Below are 21,745 nucleotides of genomic sequence, written 5' to 3'. Positions count from 1 at the left end.
TTGCCTTATGAGGGGCAAACATGCCATAAAGAACAGCCACCCACCCTTCTTATGACAGAAACAGGGAGTCGCTTCTATTAAGTCTGCCGGCAACTTCCTAGCTGATCTTTGGGAAATCGCTCCCTTGCTCTGTGCCTCGGTTTCCCCACCTGTGAAACAGGGATCATACTGACCTGCCTGCCACATGGTGCATGTGTGTGAAAGAGACAGCAAGAGCATACTGCCCGGTTCTATAGAGAAGATAAGGTGTCTACTACTGCCGCAAGCAGAGGAACTTTTCCTTTAGCTCAGGGGACCAAAGTCTTTGGGAGCAGAGCAGAGCGACTAGCCCCGGCTCCCCAAGCTGTGTGCACACAGGAACGAACTGTGACTTTTTTTTCCCAGTAGGTGCTTTTAAAAGGGCCTGTCTCCTCTGCCAGCACTTATCCTGCTCACCAGAGAAGCTCTCTCTGATGCCCCTGGAGGAGAGGGGCACCCTTCCCTTGTAGCTCCTCCCTGGGGTGCGGGAGGGGGAAGCTCCCAGGCCTGCTCCACCCCAGCCCCCACATGGGCTCCCTTGCTCTGTGGTTTGGTGTTGTCAGTTGCAAAAGAGGAAGCTGTCGCTCTCAGGCATCGGTTTCCCAGACACGAGGAGGAGGCGGAGGCAGCCGAAGCCGTCAGCAGCCAGCCAGCAAGGACGCTCCGTCAGGGAGATGGAGCTGTGGAAGCAGTGTGCCAACTGGTTGATCCAGTGCCGGGTGCTGCCCCCCAACCACCGAGTGACCTGGCCCAGCTCCCAGGTGTGCGAACTGGCTCAGGCCCTGCGCGACGGCGTCTTACTCTGCCAGCTTCTCAACAACCTAATGCCCCATGCCGTCAACCTGCGGGAGATCAACTTGCGGCCCCAGATGTCCCAGGTGGGTGAGCGGGAGAACCGGGGGAGGAATGGGGCCTGGCAGCTAAGGTGTTAATCTGGGAGCTGAGCGGAGGCTTATGGGATCCAGCTGGCCGTGAAGCGGTTAATGTCCATGGGGTGGGGGAGTTAATGGCATCAAGCTGGTAGCTAAGGGGTAAACGTCAAAGGGGGAGGCAAGGCTTATGGGGGCTCACTGGCAGCTAAGGGGTTAATATCCACCCCCCCCAAAAGGGGTGGAGGGGTTGAGACCCAGTTGACAGTTAAAGGGTTAACATCCAAGAGGAGGGGGAGTTCATGGAGTCCAGCTGATAGCTAAGGGATTAACACTGGGTGTGTGTCTGAGAGAGAGATGAAGTGGGTTTATGAGACCCGTTTGTCAAGCAAGGGGTTAACAGTAGTGTGTGTGTCTGGGGGTGGGGAGTTGCTGGGACAGCTGGCAGCTAAATGGTTAACAGCAGGGTGGTGGGTGGTTACGGGCCCCAGTTGACAGCTAAGAGGTTAACACGGAACTGGGGAGCCTTATATGCTTCCTCACCTGGCAGCTAAGGGGTTAACAGGAAGGTGGGTGGTGTGGGAGGAGGGTGCTTGCAGGCATTGCTGTCTTTGGGGATGGGGAGGAAATGGGATCCAGTGGGGGGGGAAGCAGACACCAGCAACGAACCCTTCAGCAGCTAAGGGGTTAACAGCAGGGCTGGCTGGGTGGGGGTGGGGGCTGAGACGGGCCCTGGGGTGAACCTGGCACATGGGAATGCAGCCCCTGGGGCAGCTCCCCTGGGTCAGGGCACAGGCAGGAGGGTGAATGATGGTGGGGTGGGGGCTGGCAAGCCCTGTTGAGCGGGGTTGGAGTCCGAGCTGCAAAGCCTTGGCGGGAGACGCGAGCAGGCCCTGGCTCTGTAGAGGACCGACAGTCATAGGAGGGGACTGGGGAACGGATACCCAGCTGTGCCCGGAATTGGAGAGTGGCAGGCTCAGTGAGCCCTCAGTTTTGGGCCCTCAGTAGGCCCTCAGTTTTGGGGCTTGGTGTGACACTCAAAGTGGGCAGAATCGGAGCCTTTCATAACACGCCAATGGTAGCAAGGAATAGAACCCAGGTGTCCGGACTCCCAGCCCTCCTGGTTCAGTCCACTAGACCTCATTACTTTCCCAGCACTGGGAACAGGACCCAGGAGTCCTGATTCGCACCCTCCCGTCCCCCCCGCCCCATTCTAACCCCTAAATCCTGCTCCCCTCCTAGAACTGGAGACAGGACCCAGGAGTCCTGATGCTCAGACTTGTGCTTTAATAAGACCATTTCTCAAAGTAAATTTGAGGTTCAGAGCTGCATTAACCACCATCCGGGTGAGTGTGTGCAGCATGCATGTAGGTGGAGAGGAATTTACGACAGGACTGGGGAGCCCTGTTCCCAGCTCTGGGAGGGGTGTAGGGTCAAGTGGGTGAGAGCAGGGGCGAATGAGAGTCAGGACTCCTGGGTTCCATCCATGGCTCTGGGAAGGGAGTGGGGTCTAGTAGTTAGACCAGGGGAGGCTGGAAGTCAAGGTTCCTGGGTTCCTTTCCCAGCTCTGTCATGGTCCTGCTATTAGAGAAACAAGGTGGGTGAGGGAATATTGGACCAACTTTTACAACAACAATTGTCCTGCTACGAAAGATGCCAGTACAAATGGGGGGAGGGAGAGCTCAGTCGTTTGAGCTTTGGCCTGCTAAATCCAGGGTTGTGAGTTCAATCCTTGAGGGGGCCCTTTAGGGATCTGGGGCAAAAATTGGGGATTGGTCCTGCTTTGAGCAGGGGGTTGGACTAGATGACCTCCTGAGATCCCTTCCAACCCTGATATTCTACGAAATGGACCTTCAAGTTACGTCTACACTTAAGTTTTCCCGGCATAGCTATACCAGCCATGCCCTCCTAGTGTGGACACTAAGGCCTGGTTTATATTGGAATAGCTGCACCGGCAAACCCTCCTAGTATAAAGACAACGAGGAGCCCGGTGGCACCTTAAAGACTAACGGATAGTTATTAGAGACGCAGCTTGTGGCAAATGAGTACTTCCATCGTACAACAAAATAAATGATACCGGCATACACACGTCTAGGCCACGGTAACTGCAGTTCTAGCAGAGTTTTTGCTGGTAAGGGGATGTCACGTCCCTAAGCAACATTATTACACTGGCAACGTTTTTAATGTAGACCTGTCCTCGGAGGGCTTTCGCTGGAATTGCTGATTTTGGTTCTCCGGCCCTCTTCTCCTGGTATAGCCGCGTCCCTACAAACTAGAGCTTAGCTAGGGCGGTAAAAACCCACATCCCTAACTGATGCAGCTAGGCTGGCGTTACTTTTAAATAACCAGGCCCAAACGTGTGAGATCTGGAAATCATGGCCAGGAGGTGAATTAAGCCTCCATGAAATCTGATCTAGGCTCGAAGGAGGGTCAGAAGGGATGGAAAATCCGGAATTGGGTGTATTGAGATAAGGCAAAAGTTGGGCTTGGTTTCCACCCCTGACACATGCTCTGGGGTGAGAGGGCACTGATCGGTACTGGCGGTGGTCTGGGTTCAGGATAGCAGGGCAGAATGGGCTAGCGTTTCTCTTAGTGGTAAGACAGTGACTGTCTGGAAATGAGTCCTCGGGTGTCTCAATCATTCCCATGTGATTGCGCGGAGAGACAAAAGAAACAAATCGCTCTCAGTCTCTTACTCCTCAGAGACTCGAGGAAAAAGGGAGGCTAGGGCAGGCTCTGACTTACCCCGGTGTAAATCCAGCATGTCAAGGCACTTACTCCAGATTTACACCAGATCAAAAGGAAATGTGGGGGGTTGTGTTAGGTGAGCCCTTGTCTTTGTTAACTAAGGTCTTCCTCCGGGCGGGCGCCATATCTAGGGTGACAATCATCTTGGAATCCTGCTTGGCAAGAAAGGCCTTTTGTCGTGCGTGGGAATAGGGGAGTCTCCCTTTAAATGATCTGTGAGTCCCCGAGTGACGAGTGACGCTCACTGTGTTCTGTGTTTGAGAAGCTGCCAGAAACCAGTCAGAGCAGGAGAGTGTGTGTGGCCAACCCTGGCATGATTGTGTGCTGCTGAGTCCCAATTGCAGTGTTTACTAACTGGGTTCTGTATGGTGTTGGGACTCAGGACTCCTGGGTTCTAGTCCCAGCTCTGGGAGGAAGTGATCAGACAAGCAGGACTGGGTATCAGGACTCCTGGGTTCTGGGAGGGAAGCAGGGTCGGAGCAGGCTGGCTGGGAGCTCTCCTGAGTTCTCTCTATTCCCAGCACCGGGAGGGAAGTGCGGGTGAGTGGCGCAAGGGGTGGGGCGGTTGGGACTTTTATGTTCCATTTCCGAGCCTGCCACTGCTTCTGCCTGTGAAGCTGCTTCCCCTCCTGGCCCTCCGTTTCCCTATTTGCACAAATGGCAGATGACGACGTGGAACTTCTTTGGAAAGGCGTTATGCTGCCGTGCCATCTCCAGGTTTCAGGGCTGACCGCTGACCAGGGTCAGCGAGAACTACCCGCTCCCTGGCTCTAGTGGGCAGGATACCAGATTGGGAGTCAGGACGCCTGGGTTCCACCAACACGCTTGGGTGACCGGTCTTGCTCTGTGCCTCAGTTTCCTCCCTCTGGGGATGAGAATAAAACTCTTTGAGACTTGCGGATAGGGAGTGCTTTGCGGTCACATCATTAGATGCGGCATATGGGCTCCCCTTGCTTCTGAAGCAACTTATCGGAACAGGAATTTTCCCCTGGGTCAAATTGGCAGGGATGTTGGTGGTTTTATGCCTTTCTGGTGGATCACCGGGGCATGTCTCACCTGCTTTGCCATCACAGGGGCCTCAGTTTCTCCAGGTCTCTGTGTGTGGTACAAAGCAATTTAGTCTCTTGAGGGCTGAAGTGCTTTGGTCTAAGTAGAGTCACTGGGCTCAGTATAGGGGTGTCTGGGTGGGATATAGTGGCCTGTACTCCACAGGAGAGCAGACTAGGTGGTCTAATGGTCCCGTCTAACCTTAAACTCTATGAGACTGTGGAACTAGCTGGCACTGGGCTCAAGGGAGTGCTGGTCGATAAGAGTTTGGCAGACCGTATATTCCCTGCCTATCGCCCAATAGGACTTGGGTCCTGAATAATAATCATCCCTAGCTCTCCCTTTTCATTGGTAGATCTCAAAGGAGGTTAAGCACCAACATCCCTACTTTACAGGTGGGGAAACTGAAGCACAGAGCTGCCCGTGGTCACCCAGCTGCAGATCTGAGACTAGAATGCAGGTCTGTTGAGTCCCAGTCTAGTGCTCTGCCCACTAGGCTCTACTGCCTCTAGGAACTGGCCCCAACAAGATGTAAACTTGGCCCGGTGTTTAAAAACAACATCCCCATTGATTGGGGAAAATGCTGTAAACAGCTCCTGCGGTGTTTAGATAGTCAAATCCCCGGTGAGGTTGCCGTGTTACGGGACTGTTCCTAGGGTGACCACAGACTGAACAATGGAGCCAGAATGCCCCAGGCAGGCTCTCCCAAGAAGAGGAGCTTTAAGGAAGCTGCCAAGCGAATTATCTTGGCTGACACACCGGTCACGGTCATTGAACTGAATGCCCCAGAGCTCAAAGCCACAGCGGCTTGAACTGAAGAGCCAGGCTTCCCTAGCTGCCTCTCAAAATCCCCCTCCCCCGGCGGTTTTAACGCTCCCCCACTTCCCGTCCTGGACTGTTGTCTGCTATGGCTCTGCCACTGTTAAGCAGCTGCTACATCCCACTCCAGAGGTGGTTGCATTTCAGTGGTGGGTGGGTGAGCCCTGTGCTCTGGGGCTGTAACAAGCTCGTGTTCCCCGTGGATAGGGGCTTCAGGGAGATCCGTAATGTGCACTCAGTGCTGGGTTATACTGTGATTTAGCCAGGTCTTGTTGCTCCTTGGATGGGAAACCCAGAGTGCTGTTGGGGGTGGGTTGCCACCTGACTCCAGGACGGACCCCAATGCACCGTCACCAGGGTGCTGCACTTTGGGAGACCATCCAGAGCGTCCCTGGTGGTCGGAACAACCTAGGACTCAGCTGTGATGACTGTAAATAGGATTCTCTACGGAGGCTGCTGGACGCACACCAGCCCTATGGTTCTCTCTTGGCCCCTGGTGTCACTTAGTCCTGGTGTCACCGCCATGGAACGCCCTGCTGGCTAGCTCTCACCTGTTCTGAGGCTCTCACCACTTCTATATTTCGGAGGCGCCTCTCACTGGGGGATTTAGGTCACTAAAGAGCCCAGGGCAATTTGCTCAAGGGTGTGAACTCTGGTGCTCTACCCGATTTCTAATCTCAGTCATTCCATTCTGCCTCTCTAAATTATCCCCCTTGCTGTTTTAGTTCTCCTTTGGTTTCTGTCCCAGGCAGTTGTTGCACGTTTCAGCTGTGCAGCTGTTAAGCAGCTGTTGCATCCCACCCCAGAGATAGCTGCATTTCAGTATTGGGTGAGCGATCCCTTGCACAGTGTTGCCGTGTACCGTTGATCAGCTGCCACGTCCCACCTCAGAGGCAGCTGCATTTCAGTGCTGGGTGAGCAATCAATGTGTAGCATTGCAATTCAGCTATTAAGCAGCTGCTGCATCCCACCCCAGAAGTGGCTGCATTTCAACACTTGCTGAGTGATCCCTTGCACAGTGTTGCTGTGTCCCGTTGGACAGTTGCTGTGTCCCACACCAGAGTTAGCTGCATTTCAGTGCAGGGTGAGCAATGCCTGCTCAGCATCACCATGTGCCGTTGATCAGCTGCCATGTCCTACCTCAGAGGTGGCTGCATTTTAGTGGTGGCAAAGCGATCCTTGTCTAGTTTGTAAAGTGCTCTGAGGTCTCACGGGATGGATGATGCGCTGTGGAAATTAGAGGTGGACTTGAACTTCAGTGCAGTCCATGATCCGATATTCAGAGGGCGTTTGGATCCAACCCTAGGTGTGCTAGCTGCTCCTTTGGTGAGTGAACACAGGCTTGGTTGAGAGTCTCTAGCCCCTTGGTTGCAGGGGAAGATGGGTGAGGGGGGCGGCAAATCAGAGCTTTCCCAGGAGACATGAAACGTACCAGCCTCCCTGCACGTGTGTGTGACTCGGGCAGATGCTGAGAGAGCAAAGCTGTTTGTTTCGCTGAAACTCGTCATTCTGCTGGGGTTGCACTCAAGTTCCTTCCTCAGTTCCGCTTGCAGGAGCCGCTCGCTCTCGCTGCTTCTCCCCAGAGCTGCTTTCCACGCTGCTCCCAACTTGTTGTGGTGCGATTTTCAAAAGCGCCTACATGACTTAGGTGCCTAAAGTCCCATTTTCAGAAGTAAATTGGGGTCCCAGGAGCCTAAGTGTCATTGAAAGTCAATGGGATTTTGGCACCTAAATAGAGCTGGGGCCTTTGCAGCAACCGGCACATCGGGGCCCTGATCTCGGTCAGGGTCTGTGCAGCACCTGGCACAAGGGGGCCCTGATCTTGGTCGGGGTCTGTGCAGCGCCTGGCATAATGGGGGCCTTGATTTCAGTCAGGGTCTGTGGAGCATCCAGCACAATGGGGGACCCCGATCTAGGTTGGGGCCTCTGGCTGCTACCGTAATACACATAATATCCAGAATTGTAATAATTATTGGTGGCCACATTGTGAAAGGAGATTAAACTTCAGGGTTTGAGATGATCTCTGAGACCAGGAGACCTAATGTGAGGGGCAGATTATTCCCTATTTGCTACTGCAGGGTAAACCTGGTCTGTGCAGAAGACAGAACCTCCTTGTCCCATCTGGTGGCACTACCTGCCACAAGAACTAGGGACCATTCCCAAACCTCCTCCCTTTCCTCTGAACCATCTGGCACTGACCACTGTCAGAGAAAAGATCCTGGGCTGCAAGGACCTCGGGTCCGATCCTGTCCAGCAATCCCTGTGTTCCTAGTAATCTAATCTGGTTCTCGTCCCCTGCTGCACTGAATCAGAGCAACGGTCTAACTAGCCTGGTGTGCGACCCACTGCCATATTATTATTATGTATTAGGTACATTATGGTATTGCCTAGGAGTCCCACTCATGGATCGAGACCCCATGGTGCTAGGCACTGCCCATGAACACAGAACAAAAAGATGGTCCCTGCCCCAACCAGATCTGACCAATGGCCCATCTACTCCGGCATCCCGTCTCGTGGTGCGGTGGGTCACAGCGCGGGGATCATTGCCCCATGACATGGGGTCCAGGGAATGCACCGAAATAGTTTAAGTCCTTCCTGGAGGGATGCGCCCGACAAGCAGTGATGGGGAACCGCCCCTCGGCCACTGGACCCCTCCCTGGTGGAGTCCCACAGAAATCCATTCTTCCGCTGGTCCCAGTCAACATCTCCATGCGGGCACGAGGTCAGACAACATGGACTTAAGTACCAGCAATAAGCAGATGTTGCCTATCCATCACCATGCACCGCCCACCCCCATGTGGCCCAGGGACGGGACGAGGTCAGCACGTGGCTGAAGAACAGCTGAAGAGACACTGAACCTGAGCAAGACAGAGGTGACGCTGGAGGACTGAGGGAAGCCCGCTGAGGAGCGTGCAGCCGGCTGGCTAGGGGACTCCATCCCATCCCTCCTGGACAAAGACCTGGCCTCAGTGACTCAGGCCTTCGTCACTGAACTACAGCCATGTGATAGACCTGGCTGAAGCCTTCAGTGTGTGGGAAACTCCAGCTCATACAGTAGTCTGCAGCACGCCTCCCGCAAACCCATCACCCTGCCTGCTGCTCTCAGCACCAGCTCCCGTTGGATAGAGAGTCAAGTTCAAGGGCTCGGTCTTTCTCGTCAAGCTTCTTGCTGGCCTGGGCCCAGCCTTAAGCTCCGGGACGGGGCCTATAGTCAACATTCCTGCTGCTCAGGCCCCAGACAGAGCCTCCTTGTCCCAACCGGTGGAACTACCTGCCACAAGAACTAGGGACCATTCCAAACCTCCCCTCCTCTTCTTCCAAGCACCAGACAAACTTCTTCGATCGGCCTTTTCCAGTACAAACCCAGTGCGGTGCAGGCAAATACAACAGACCCCAGATAGTGCTTCACTGCAGAGATAGCCCAGCTGATTGGCGCCTGGCTCAGCTTAGCCCGGGCGGGAGCAGCCCAGCCCGACCCCAGTTACTGGTCCACTAGCTGCCACTGCTCGAACGGCTGCAGGCACATGCCCGGGGATCTCAGTGTGGCATTAAGCTCTGATCCTTGTGGGAGAACTTCTCTGCCCTTGTGGGAAGGCGTTGGAGAACTAGAGTGGTTTTAACCTGCATCCACACTGCAAAGTGCAAGTGGAACCCGGCTCTAACCCGCTGGGCCAGCTGGGCGGGGTTTGTGTGTGGATGGAACCAGAAGGGGAATTGCGGGGCCATGCTGCAAAGGCTAACTCTGCAGTGAAGACCTGCTCTTCACCTGGGAACTCGCCTTGTGCTTTGATTCCCTTTGGGGAGCATGCTCAGAGCCCTGCGGGGGCGTGGAGACCTCAGAGCTCTGGGGTTTCTGAAAGGGCAGCTACAGACAGAGCCGGTGGTTTCCAGCTAGCACAAGGCCCCCAAGCCACAGAGGAGCTTGTCTCCAGAGCAGCCGCAGAGAGAGGAGATGGGTCTCTGCAGCCCAGACTCAGCCTGGCTAAGGTCAGACCTCGCGAGTAGAGCGGGGCTCTGCACCGAGCCCCTGAATCGCTAATAGCGAGGGAGGCAGCATCGTGGCACTGGTGGGAGTTGGCCCTGTGGCAACTCCATTAGCATCCTGCATCGGGGCTGCTCATAGCCCACTGGCCGTCCCAGTGGGGCAGCTGGAGGCCCCGGGGGCTTGATTCTTGGTGATGCTAAGGGCCTTTTAGGCTGCTGTAGGAGCGTACACCCGCCCTGAGCATCCCCTCCACCCACGTGGGGGCCTCCCCACCTGATGGATCTGGTGGAAGGGGCAGGCTCTGCTCCCACAGAGGGTGGAGCAGTGGCACGGCTAGAGTGCACCACGCTGCAGCTGTTCTTTGCTTCCCAGGGGCCACTGAGTTAGAGCAGCCCTGAGGCTGCTCTAACTTGGACCAGAAGCCGGGCAGGGCCCAGAATACGAGGACCACAAAGGGTGGTTTAAAGCCCCCCCCCACCATTCCTGCCCAAAGCAGGGGAATGGGGTAACTGAGAATCAAGCGTGAGGGGTGGGGTCTAAGCCAGTGTAACTGACACCAATGATGTAATGGACACTGATGAGCCGCCGGCTCAGACTCGGTCTGGATTCGCTTGCTGCTAAGCGTTTGCTCCAGGCAGCACAGCATCCAGTGGGTAGGCCTGATATGGGACATCCCCAGCCCAGGCTGTGCAGATGCAACCAGAGGAAAACGCCAGCCCTGTTGCGCTCATTGGTTGCTCTCTGCGGTAGCCAATTTCCCCCGTGGGGGGTCGGGGGAGGAGGAAGCCGTTCTGATGGCTCTGCAGAGCTTCCTGTTTCCGGCCCAGCCCTCCCTAGTCGTAAAGAGATGTGGCTGGTGGAAGGGAGCATGACCTCTCGGTGGATCTTGCACCACCCAACCAGGCATCGCCAGTCCCGGTGCAGCCTCACCAGACCCCCATGCGGCCTCGCTTTGCAGCCCCCAGGCGGCAGCCCCAGCCCCAGCCTGGCATTGCCAGTCCCCTTGCAGCATTGCCGGCCTGGCTGTGACGTTGCCATGTCCCACGCAACGCTGCCAGCCTCACGTCTGCCAAAAAAATACAGTGCAGCCCCATCCAAAAAAATAAAAATTGTGAGATTGGCTTTAAAATCATGAGATTTTTAAATAACGACAAAAGTGGGGGTTCTCTTTATGTGCCTTTTAGTGGTTGTGCCCTTTAGGTTTCAGAGTTTCAAGCTTCAGATTGTGAGGTCTTTGGGTGAAGGGACTGTGTTTTCATTCTGTGTACGTACAGCACCCAGCACAATGGAGTCCTGGGTGATAGCTACGTAAGCTACCTGGCTGGCCCCCGTCACTGTCGGATCTGAGCACCTCCCAGTCTTTAATGTAGTCATCCCAACATCCCATGAGACAGGGCATTGCTATTATCCATATGATACAGACGGGGAAACTGAGGCGCAGAGAGATGGAGCGACCTGCCCATGGTCACCCAGGGAATCTGGAGCGAAGCTAAGAATTGACTCTGGGTCTCCCAAATTGTACGTTAATGCCTTTACCCCTGGATGATCCTTCCTGTCTGGGATACACATAATCTGGTGTTTACCGAATTCAGGTTTGCTCCTTCTCCCCTTGAACTATCCCGCGGCCGTGAACTTTCCCAGGCTACACTCTCTCTTGGCTTCTCTGTCCATTAGTGCTCTGTTGAGTTTGGTGGAGTCAAACCAGAGATGAGTTTTGACCTATTGGGCTGGATTCTTGCTTATGCTAAGATCCTTCCGATTGCTCTGGCCCCTGAGAACCCTTCCAGTGCAGGGAGCCTCCAGCCCCTAGTGCCGGGGTGGACTGGGTCATGTGCTTCACTGTGGCTATCCCTACTCTCCAGGGCCCGAAGGGGTCGGATTGAGAGCATGGCTGGAGTACACTGAACTGTGTGTATTTTCCACCCCTCCCTCCCGGCCCTGAGCCCATAGGGGGTGGATGAGGGGTATGGCTGGCGTGCACTGCTCTGTGACTATTCCCTGTTCCCCTTGGGTTCATATGGCGAAGAGCATGAGTTAGAGCAGCCCAGAGGTTGCTCTCACTGATGCCAAGAGCCAGGCAGGGCTCTGCACAGCCCCAGCATCCAGGGAATGTAAGGGGGTGCATAAAGCCACTTAACCACCCCTACCTTGGGCATTCCCCAAGCAGCAGAGCTGGTTTCCATCGCACCAGGGTTGGCAGTGGCATCTCGTTGCTCTGCTGAGTTGGGCCTGGTTACACTGAGTTCAGGTCTGGATTCTTTGGCCTGTTCTAGCACCAGGGCCCCAGGTGCTCCCCCAGAGCTGGGCGCATTCCGATCCGGGGTTCTGGGTCTGACGTGCACCCTTCCCCAGTCTCTCTTTCTCTTTCGAACTCGGGGTCCTTGAAATTTAGCAAGGAGAGGAAAGTGAAACCAGGGAGTCGGGGGCATATTTGCGGCTGATGAGCTCAGCTTGCGGTGGGCTCTGTGGGCTTAGCTGGCCCAGGGCCTCCGGGCTGTGAACGAGCTAGCTGACAGGGGGTGTGAAGCTTCCAGTTACTGTAAATGGGGGGAGAAAAAGGGGGGAAGGAGGAAGTTTAGAGGAGAGGAGGCAGGCAGGGGAAGGGGGAGGGGGAGGAGAAGGGGTGAGGGAAAGGAAGTAGGGGGAGGGGAGGGCATACCAGGGGAGAGGAAGAGGAAGGCGTGGGGGAGGGAATCCAGGGGTGGAGGAGAGAAAATAAGTGATTTTAAAGAGCAGAAGTGGCTCAGCTCCTGTGGACCCCCCGTCCCGCCGTCGCTGGGGTGCGGGGGGCTGCAGCTGGATGTTCCTGTGAGAGACGGGGTGGAGCTAGGCCTTGCTTCTTGGCCCGAGTGTCCCCATCCCCTCAAACTGGAGGACCCCCCCCCCAAATGTGAGCGCCCGCAAACTTCTGGGGTGTTTAAAATCAAAATTCCCCAGTAGGCCAGGCCAAACACACGCCACTTCTACGAGCCAGAGTTGGTGGCACATCCTCCCCAAAGATATCACGGGTCTGTCCCTTGCTCCGGCCCTCAGCCTCGGTCAGGCCCCAGAGGGCTAGGCCATAGTTTCCTGCAAAAGTTTCCTCCCCCAAACCAAACGAGGTTGAAATCTTGTAAAACTTCACAGACCGATAATCCAGGTTCTCCCCCACCCCAGTTCAGGTCAATAGAAATATTTCGGTTTCAAGAATTTTGAAATGTTTCATTTTGATTTCATCCCTTATTTGATTGAAAAGCAATTTTTTTCAACTCTAATTTGCTTACATTTTCAAAGAGGGAACCAGAATTTTCCTTGAGAAATTTCTCCCGTCGACGCAGAACCGTTTGACAACTTCAGAACTTTTTTCAACGGGTTTTTTTGTTTTTTTTTAAGTCGAAAACCGGTTTCACCTGTTTTTCTTAGCAGAGATCATTGTCAGAACCAACCCTTTCCCCTGAAACGTTTCGTAAGATGTATTTTATCAGTGAAAAAAACCTTCTCCTGAAAAGTTCCCGTCTGGCTCTAGTCTCAAGCGATGTTAACGTGATGGCCACCATTTTGACTGCCACACTGGGGATAGACCTGGGAACCTCCAGAGCGTAGACTGATGGTGTGGCTTGTGCTAGCTCACGCTGTAATCGACTCATATCCTCTGTGGATCAGGGACCGACTGGGATCTGTAGTTACACGCTGACACGGGGGGATTAGGCTACGATTTTGGAGACTAAGCATGACCAGAGCCGGTTGGTCCTTGGGATGAGAGATGAGTGGGGGTGCATTAAAGTGTTTCCTCCCTGTAGCCTCTTCAGCACCAACCCGCAACCAGGGCTTCTCGGTGCTTGTCCCTTTCCTCATTTGAACAACACCAAAACACAGACTTCAACTGGCGCTTCCTCTCGAGCTTGACTGTTGCTTTTTATAAAACCTCCTCAGTTCCTAACCTTAATTCTCTCTGGGACGCACATGCCTTTTCATATTCCCAGGCTGGAATTAGTAGGAAGCCTCTGCTCTGGAAGCAAGCGTGAGTCGGCAGAAATAGTGCTGCGTTTCTGAGCTGTGAGAGTGGTGCAAAGGCTCCACCTCTCTGTGCAGGGATGTGGCATCGGGGTGAGTCAGCAAAAGTAGCTCTGCCGCTCCACGTGAAGCTCTTGGCATTGGGGTGAATTGGCAGAGATATCGCTCAGCCTGGTCCTGGCATTGGGGTGTGTCAGCAGAAGTCGCCCTGCATCTCTGCGAAGGGTCTTGGTACTTGACAGCAGGACATTCAAACCCTTCGATACTCCTGAGCTGGCAATAAAAGTACCCACCTGTCCTGGCTGCCAGGCTGAATCAGGAGAAATAGCTCTACCTCGCCACACAGGGTTCCAAACCTTGATGCCCCTGGGCTGTCCAGCTTTCCTTGTGTGCTTTGAAACATAATGCTTGTTTTTTCCCCTTTAACAATGCCATACACACACACACGATTTGTTATGCAAACTTAATCCTGGACCATTTGCTTAGAATGGCAAAAGGGCTATTTTATGAATCTGTACTGCCAAGATAATTTCTGGAGGCTTTTGTGTCTTTGGGATAAAGGCCATTCAAGGAGCAGCCATAGTAGCGGGGCTGATGTGATGAACCACTGCAGCTGGAGAGCTGCAAAGGCAGTCCACCAGTAGATCTTCTCTCCTGACAGCTTCCTGCCTGGGGAGGAGGGATGGAGACCCTATCAAAATTCCCAGCCTGGTCTCATGGCAGCCATGTTGAGGCTTTAAAAAGCCTGTAGCATCATGGCTGAAATGTAAGATCTGTCCAAGTATGTGTCATAGGTCCCATTCTGCAGCAGCCAACGTGTGACTCTCCGCAGAAGCAGGTGTTTGGAGGAATGGTTGGCTGTGGTGATCTGGAATCTTTATATCTAGGTCTCCAATTTACTGGCAGAGGGCTAGGGAATGAAATTCATCACCAGAGATTTTCAGATGGGGAGGGACCATTCGATCATCTAGTCTGCTGTCCTGCATAACACCCGGCCATCCACTCATGACCTGTGTTGAGCTCCTAGTCAAACTGGAGCCAGATCTCCAAAGATCTGGGCTCCAACTTAGGCACCGGAAGAGGTGACCAGGTTTTCAGCAGAGCTCAGCTCAGATCTCCGCTGAATCTCAGAGGATAAGCTCCCAGGCCATCTGTTGTGCCTTCTGCTCTTTACGCAAAACGGCCGTGTGGGCATAACCAAATAACCTATTGTGTTCACTGCATATATACAAACACACAAGGCCCAGCTCCGGCCACATCGTTTGCTCTGGTTGGTTTCTGGTGGCTTCTAAAACACGGAACATAGTGACAGGTTTCAGAGTAGCAGCCGTGTTAGTCTGTATCCGCAAAAAGAACAGGAGGACTTGTGGCACCTTAGAGACGAACCAATTTATTTGAGCATGAGCTTTCGTGAGCTACAGCTCACTTCATCGGATGCGTACAGTGGAAACTGCAGCAGACTTTATATATACACAGAGACCATGAAACAATACCTCCTCCCACCCCACTCTCCTGCTGGTAATAGCTTATCTAAAGTGATCATCAAGTTGGGCCATTTCCAGCACAAATCCAGGTTTTCTCACCCTCCGCCCCCCCACACACAAACTCACTCTCCTGCTGGTAATAGCCCATCCAAAGTGATCACTCTCTTCACAATGTGGGGTGGGAGGAGGTATTGTTTCATGGTCTCTGTGTGTATATAATGTCTTCTGCAGTTTCCACGGTATGCATCCGATGAAGTGAGCTGCAGCTCACGAAAGCTCATGCTCAAATAAATTGGTTAGTCTCTAAGGTGCCACAAGTACTCCTTTTCTTTTTACGGAACATAGTGTGCACCATCAGAGGGCTCCCTCGGTATTTAAAGGGATACCACCCTGTTCCTGTACACCACAGGAAAGTGGGCATCTTCTGGCAAACTTTTGAAGGGGGCAGGAATGCCAGGAGACCCGGAAGGTTAAGGATGACTCCCAAGATTATAAGATGGGAAAGCAGGTTCATGAAGCTATTATGGGTATTACAGTAACATCTAGAGATGCTGACCAAGATCAGGGCTTCATTTTGGGGGTGTAGTACACACATGAGGCAGCACCTGCCCCAAAGGGTTTATAGTCTAAAGGTGGGAGGGGAAACTGAGGCACGGCAAGGAGAAGAGATATGCCCAGCATCACTTAGTAAGCTAGTGGAAGAGCTGGGAATGGAACGCATGTTTACTAAGTCCTAGCTTGGTGCCCTATCCGCTAGCCCAGACTGCCACTCGAGGTAAGACGGAGCCAGCTTGCTGATGGGGCCGGCGAGAGAGAGAAAGCTGGAAGGAAGGGGACAATTGTGGTTAAAGTGTGAAACGGCCTAACCACCATGGGAGAGGGCGTGGCCTGGAGAGGGAGACGAGACAAGATGCCCAGGGGTGGGGCATGCAACACATGTTATTTAGGGGTTGAAGACACCAGGATAGTGGGGCAGACGATCAAGGAGATTGCAGTGTCCAAGGCTGAGGTCAAGGAAGAGGGTCTCCTGAGGGATTTGAGGTCGGCAAATGGAAAAGGATATGTCCCTTTGCCACTGTCCATTCTGCAAGTGATGGTGCCCCATTCTGCAGCCTTCAGGCCTTCCAAGAGCAGATCCCCTGGGAGACTTGGTAGCTTTGACCGGCTACAATGAAGGTCCGAAGCTTAGCTCTTTCAGCAGCTCCACGTGGGTTTTGCATTCAGAGCATGCACAGGCCAGGAACCTAAGCCATCTCTTCCGGGAGCAACAAGCAGACACAAATCTCAGGCCAGTTTTGAATGTCTCACGGATTGCACCTGACCACTGAGACCTCACAATGCTTTGGAGACACATCTCAGTCTATTTCAGTGATGGTGACTAAAACAGGACTCAGACTTGGGCCTTATCTATGGTGGGATTTTAAGCCACCGGTGTAGCTAAACTGGTGCAGCATAGAGGGGCCTTAAAGCGGGTGGAAACAGCCTCCCTGAGAATCTCCCCAGAGAGGGGACCAGTGTGGAACTTGTAAGAGCCCTACAGGTACTGTGTTCCCAGCCTCACAGCCAGAATACACTGCACGACAGCTATTTTCAGCTTCCTAGTGAAGCAGAGGAAGAATTAGAACAGCCTTGAGGCTGCTCTAAATGACCCCAGTGGCCAGGCAGGGCCTCAGAATGCAGGACTGGGAAGGGGTTGATAGCCCCCCTAGCCTTTTTGATGCCCCCAGGCAGTCCCAGAGGCACAGCTTCTGGGAGGTATTTAGGCACCTAACTCCTATTGATTTCACTGGAAGTTAGGAGCTCAAACACCTCTGATGGTCTGGGCCCAAGTCTCTGGGAATGAGTGTGTTTCTCTGTTCTAGTAATTACCCTGGGGAAGTTTTGTGGCCTGTTTTATACAGGAGGTCAGATGAATTCTTCCATCAACCTAGTGTTGTCTACATTAGGGGTTAGGTCGGTTAACTTCACCATTCAAGGGGGGTAGATTTTTCACACCCCTGTGCTACGTAGCTGGGTCGACTGAAGTGTTTAGCGTAGACCAGGCCATAGGCTTGGAGTTAGTGAAAACAAAGCATCATATTTATTACACTAAGAGCAAATCTAATCCAACACGGAGCTGGACGTATTAAAAAAACAGGTTTATGCACAGAAACTGCTCATCTCACCCTATCTGTGTCACTCTGTCTTAAGCTTCTTCATTTGTAAATTTTGTGCCATGACCTGGCTGTGCCTGATGTCACCTCCCAGCACCAGCCTTTGCTGTTTGGGTGGCTGGAACGGCTTGCGGTGTCCCGCACCTTTTCTGAGGAATCTCCCCCCACCCCCCCCGGAGCCCACCTTCTGTCTGACCCTCCAATTCCCTGTCCCCTGGGACTGCCCTGTCACCATTCCCAGATCCCCCTCTCTCGAGATCTGCTCTCCCCCTGACGAACCCCGCACAGTGGCTTCCAAGACAGGGACTGAGCTGAGGGCTCAAGCGGATGAGCCGGCCAGTAGCAGGCTCATGTCCTGGGGACTGAGCAGTGGGACGCGATGCTGCTTTACTGGTGGCCACCAGTTCCAGCACAGAGGAGGCACTGGTGAGGAAAAGGCCTGCCGTCCCCAATTTATTATCATGTATCTGTAATGCAGCAGCCCCTGGGCCCCCAGTCAGGGATCAGGGACCTCTGGGGCTGCCACAGACATGTGGCCATAAAAGGGAAGTCCCTGCCCCAATGAGCTCGCAGATTAAGCATCAGCTCCTGTTTCCTTTTCAGTTCCTGTGTCTCAAGAACATCCGCACCTTCCTCTCCACCTGCTGCGATAAATTCGGCCTGCGCAAGAACGAGCTCTTTGAAGTCTTCGATCTCTTCGACGTACGGGATTTCGGGAAGGTCAGCCTTTGATTGGTTGGATTATTGATTGGTATCTATTTGGTGCCCGTCATGGTGGCATCTGGGCAACTCATGGTCTTTAATGCATTTTTCCATGGAACCCCATTGCATAGCAGGGAAATGCTAATATCCCTGTGTTAAGATGGGGAAACTGAGGCACAGGGTGGCTAAATGACTTGCCCACGGTTCCCCAGGGAGTCGGTGGCAGAGCAGGGAATGGATCCCCCAGTCTTGTTCTCGACTCTGAGATGGTCTGTGGAGAATTGGGTGATCGGATGTCCCGATTCTATAGGGACAGTCCCTATTTTTCGGTCTTTTTCTTATATAGGTTCCTATTACTCCCACCCCGTCCCGATTTTTCACATTAGCTATCTGGTCACCGTAGTGGGGAAATTGAGGCTCAAAGAGGGGAAGTGTCTTGACAAAGGGCCGCACAGCACATCAGCAGTAAAGCCAAGAATCCTTGCGCCTAGTGTCCCTCTCTAACCACTAAACCACACTTATTATCAGAGCTGGTGATGAACCCACAAGACCTGGCTCCCAACCCAATGCCGCCCCCCCGCAACCACCAGACACCACTACCCTCCCAGGGCTGGCAATAGAACACAGGTGTCCTGACTCCCAGCCTCCCTGCTCTAACCACTAGACCTCACTGCCTTCCCCTCCTCCTCTCCTAGAGCTGGAGAAAGAACTCAAGAGCCCTGGCTCCTGGGTGCCCCCCTGCTCTGACCACTAGCCCTCACCCCCCTCCCAGAGCTGTGGATTAAACCCAGGAGTCCTGACTCCCATCCGCTCCATGCCTTGCTCTAACGTACACCCCGCTGCTGTTTAGACAGTGTACAGTATAACCATTGCCCCTATCAAAATAAATGGCCACGTTGTGTGTTTAGGTTTCAGAATAGCAGCTGTGTTAGTCGGTATTCGCAAAAAGAACAGGAGGACTTGTGGCACCTTAGAGACGAACAAATTTATTTGAGCATAAGCTTTCGTGAGCTACAGCTCACTTCATCGGATGCATACAGTGGAAAATATAGTGGGGAGATTTTATATACACGGAGAATATGAAACAATGGGTGTCACCATACACACTGTAACCAGAGTGATCAGGAAAGGAGAGCTATTTCCAGCAGGAGAGTGGGGGGTGGGGGGCGGGGACCTTTTGTAGTGATAATCAAGGTGGGCCATTTCCAGCAGTTGACAAGAACAGTAGGCGGGGAAATAAACACGGGGAAATAGTTTTACTTTGTGTAATGACCCATCCACTCCCAGTCTTTATTCAAGCCTAAGTTAATTGTATCCAGTTTGCAAATTAATTCCAATTCTGCAGTCTCTCCTTGGAGTCTGTTTTTGAAGTTTTTTTGTTGAAGAATTGCCACTTTTAGGTCTGTAAGCGAGTGACCAAAGAGATTGAAGTGTTCTCCAACTGGATTTTGAACGTTATAATTCTTGACTTCTGATTTGTGTCCATTTATTCTTTTACGTAGAGACTGTCCACTTTGGCCAATGTACATGGCACGGGGGCATTGCTGGCAGTTGATGGCATATATCACATTGGTAGATGTGCAGGTGAACGAGCCTCTGATAGTGTGGCTGATGTGATTAGGCCCTATGATGGTGTCCCCTGAATAGATATGTGGGCACAGTTGGCAACGGGCTTTGTTGCAAGGATAAGTTCCTGGGGTTAGTGTTTTTGTTGTGTGGTGTGTGGTTGCTGGTGAGTATTTGCTTCAGGTTGGGGGGCTGTCTGTAAGCAAGGACTGGGCTGTCTCCCAAGATCTGTGAGAGATCTGTGTGTTTAGCGTGCCATAGTGAGACCCATTGCCCCAATCTTGCCTCTCCCCCCTCCACCCACACCAGAGAAGTGGAACCTCTTTTTGTTTTTTTCAGTTTCTTTTTACACCTGAGGTTTCTCAAATAGTTTCAGAAAGAGTCAGAGTCCTCCCAAACCCAGCTCCCCTGCCCCCTAACCCCAGCCTCAATGAGTCACTGCTAGCATTTAGCAAGTGCCGTAATGAGTGGTTGACAAGCTGTGAACCGATTTGGTGAAAAATATCAACATGTCAACATGGATCGAAACAGACCCATTTGCACAAAAATATTTGTGAATTTTTGTGGGTGACTTTTGTGTGTGAAAATGTGAAACGTTGGTGGAAATGTTAGCGACCAATTGTGGGTTAATGGTGAAAATTGTCATGAAAATATTAGTGAAAATTTTCTTGGAAACTTTAGTGGTTTTGGGGAAAAATGCACACAGATTTTGGGGAAAATATTAATGAAAATCTTCAAGAAATACTAGTCAGTTAGGGGGACAATATTTGGGGGGGGGGGAAAAAGGGGGAAAGTGAAAATATTGATGAATTTGGGGGTGAAAATTTTAGTGACATTTTTACCAAAATTGTCATTAACGTTTTTTTTCAAAATAATTGTCCAACGTTTTATTGCATTTTTTTCCTCTACTGAAAAATTTCATATTAAAATGCTAAACGAAAGATCTGAAAAAGAACCCCAAATGGAGCATTATTATTGTTTTTAAATCTCGTGATGTGTAAGCCAATCTGGCTCCCGATTTTTGAATGCTTGGGGCTGGCCATAATGAATTTATCGTTGCAGCCAAGGCCATTGCAAGGCTGGGACTTTCAGGCTGAGCCTTCAAGGAGAGCCACTTGCCTCCTAAAGCAGTATGGTCTAGTGGCTAGAGCAGTGGACTAACCCTCACAAGATGTGGGTTCTATTCCTGACTCTGTGAGACCTTGAAGACGCGACAATTGCTCTGTGCCTCAGTTTCCCCAACTATAAAATGGGGTTAATGGCTCACTGTTGTAAAGTGCTTTGAGTATGTATCTGTTGGACAATAAATCTTCTCCCTTTAGGGCAAGGGGTCTCACAACAACTCTCATTGGTGGGTGCACTGACACTTTCCCCCTAAAATACTTAATTAACTGTAGGAAAAACAGTTCACTATGCACAGATTCACACCCAGATCACTGTAATTTATATTTCTAGGGATTTTTGGCAGACTGAATAACAAAAATAATGCCTTCCCCCCTCCGCCCCCTCATCCGGGGCTTAATGGGTCCTGGGGCTTGCTGTGAAAAGTGGCATTAGCGTAGTTCAGGTTTCAGAGGAGCAGCCGTGTTAGTCTGCATCCTCAAAAAAGAACAGGAGGACTCGTGGCACCTTAGAGACGAACCAATTTATTTGAGCATAAGCTTTCGTGAGCTACAGCTCACTTCATCGGATGCATTCAGTGGAAAATACAGTGGAGAGATTTATATACACAGAGAACATGAAACAATGGGTGTTACCATACACACTGTAATGAGAGTGATCAGGTAAGGTGAGCTATTACCAGCAGGAGAGCGCGGGGTGTGTGTGTGTGTGTGAACCTTTTGTAGTGATAATCAAGGTGGGCCATTTCCAGCAGTTGACAAGAACGTCTGAGGAAGGGTCGGGGCAGGAATAAACATGGGGAAATAGTTTTACTTTGTGTAATGACCCATCCACTCCCAGGCTTTATTCAAGCCTAAGTCAATTGTATCCAGTTTGCAAATTAATTCCAATTCAGCAGTCTCTCCTTGGAGTCTGTTTTTGAAATTTTTTTGTTGAAGAATTGCCACTTTTATGTCTGTAATCGCGTGACCAGAGAGATTGAAGTGTTTTCCGACTGGTTTTTGAATGTTATAATTCTTGATGTCTGATTTGTGTCCATTTATTCTTTTACGTAGAGACTGTCCAGTTTGGCCAATGTACATGGCAGAGGGGCATTGCTGGCAGTTGATGGCATATATTACATTGGTAGATGTGCAGGTGAACGAGCCTCTGATAGTGTGGCTGATGTGATTAGGTCCTATGATGGTGTCCCTTGAATAGATATGTGGGCACAGTTGGCAACGGGCTTTGTTGCAAGGA

At 52.2% G+C, this 21,745-nt stretch overlaps 1 protein-coding gene across 3 annotated transcripts in view; it reads left to right on the top strand.

Moving 5' to 3' along the window:
* Positions 1 to 585: 585 nt before the first annotated feature.
* VAV1 (vav guanine nucleotide exchange factor 1) overlaps positions 586 to 21,745 on the top strand; it is a 56,496-nt gene continuing 35,336 nt past the window's right edge. For all 3 annotated transcript variants that reach the window (XM_075121547.1, XM_048832018.2, XM_048832019.2), the window contains exons 1-2: positions 586 to 896; positions 17,720 to 17,836. In XM_075121547.1, coding sequence (XP_074977648.1) covers positions 693 to 896; positions 17,720 to 17,836 — 321 coding nt within the window. In that variant the 5' untranslated portion in view covers positions 586 to 692. The remainder of the gene's footprint in view (positions 897 to 17,719; positions 17,837 to 21,745) is intronic.

Source organism: Caretta caretta, chromosome 20 (assembly GCF_965140235.1).
Source record: "Caretta caretta isolate rCarCar2 chromosome 20, rCarCar1.hap1, whole genome shotgun sequence".
Taxonomy (NCBI): Eukaryota; Metazoa; Chordata; order Testudines; family Cheloniidae; genus Caretta; species Caretta caretta.
The sequence above is the reverse complement of the archived record's forward strand: the minus strand, read 5'-3'. Positions and strand labels throughout refer to the sequence as shown.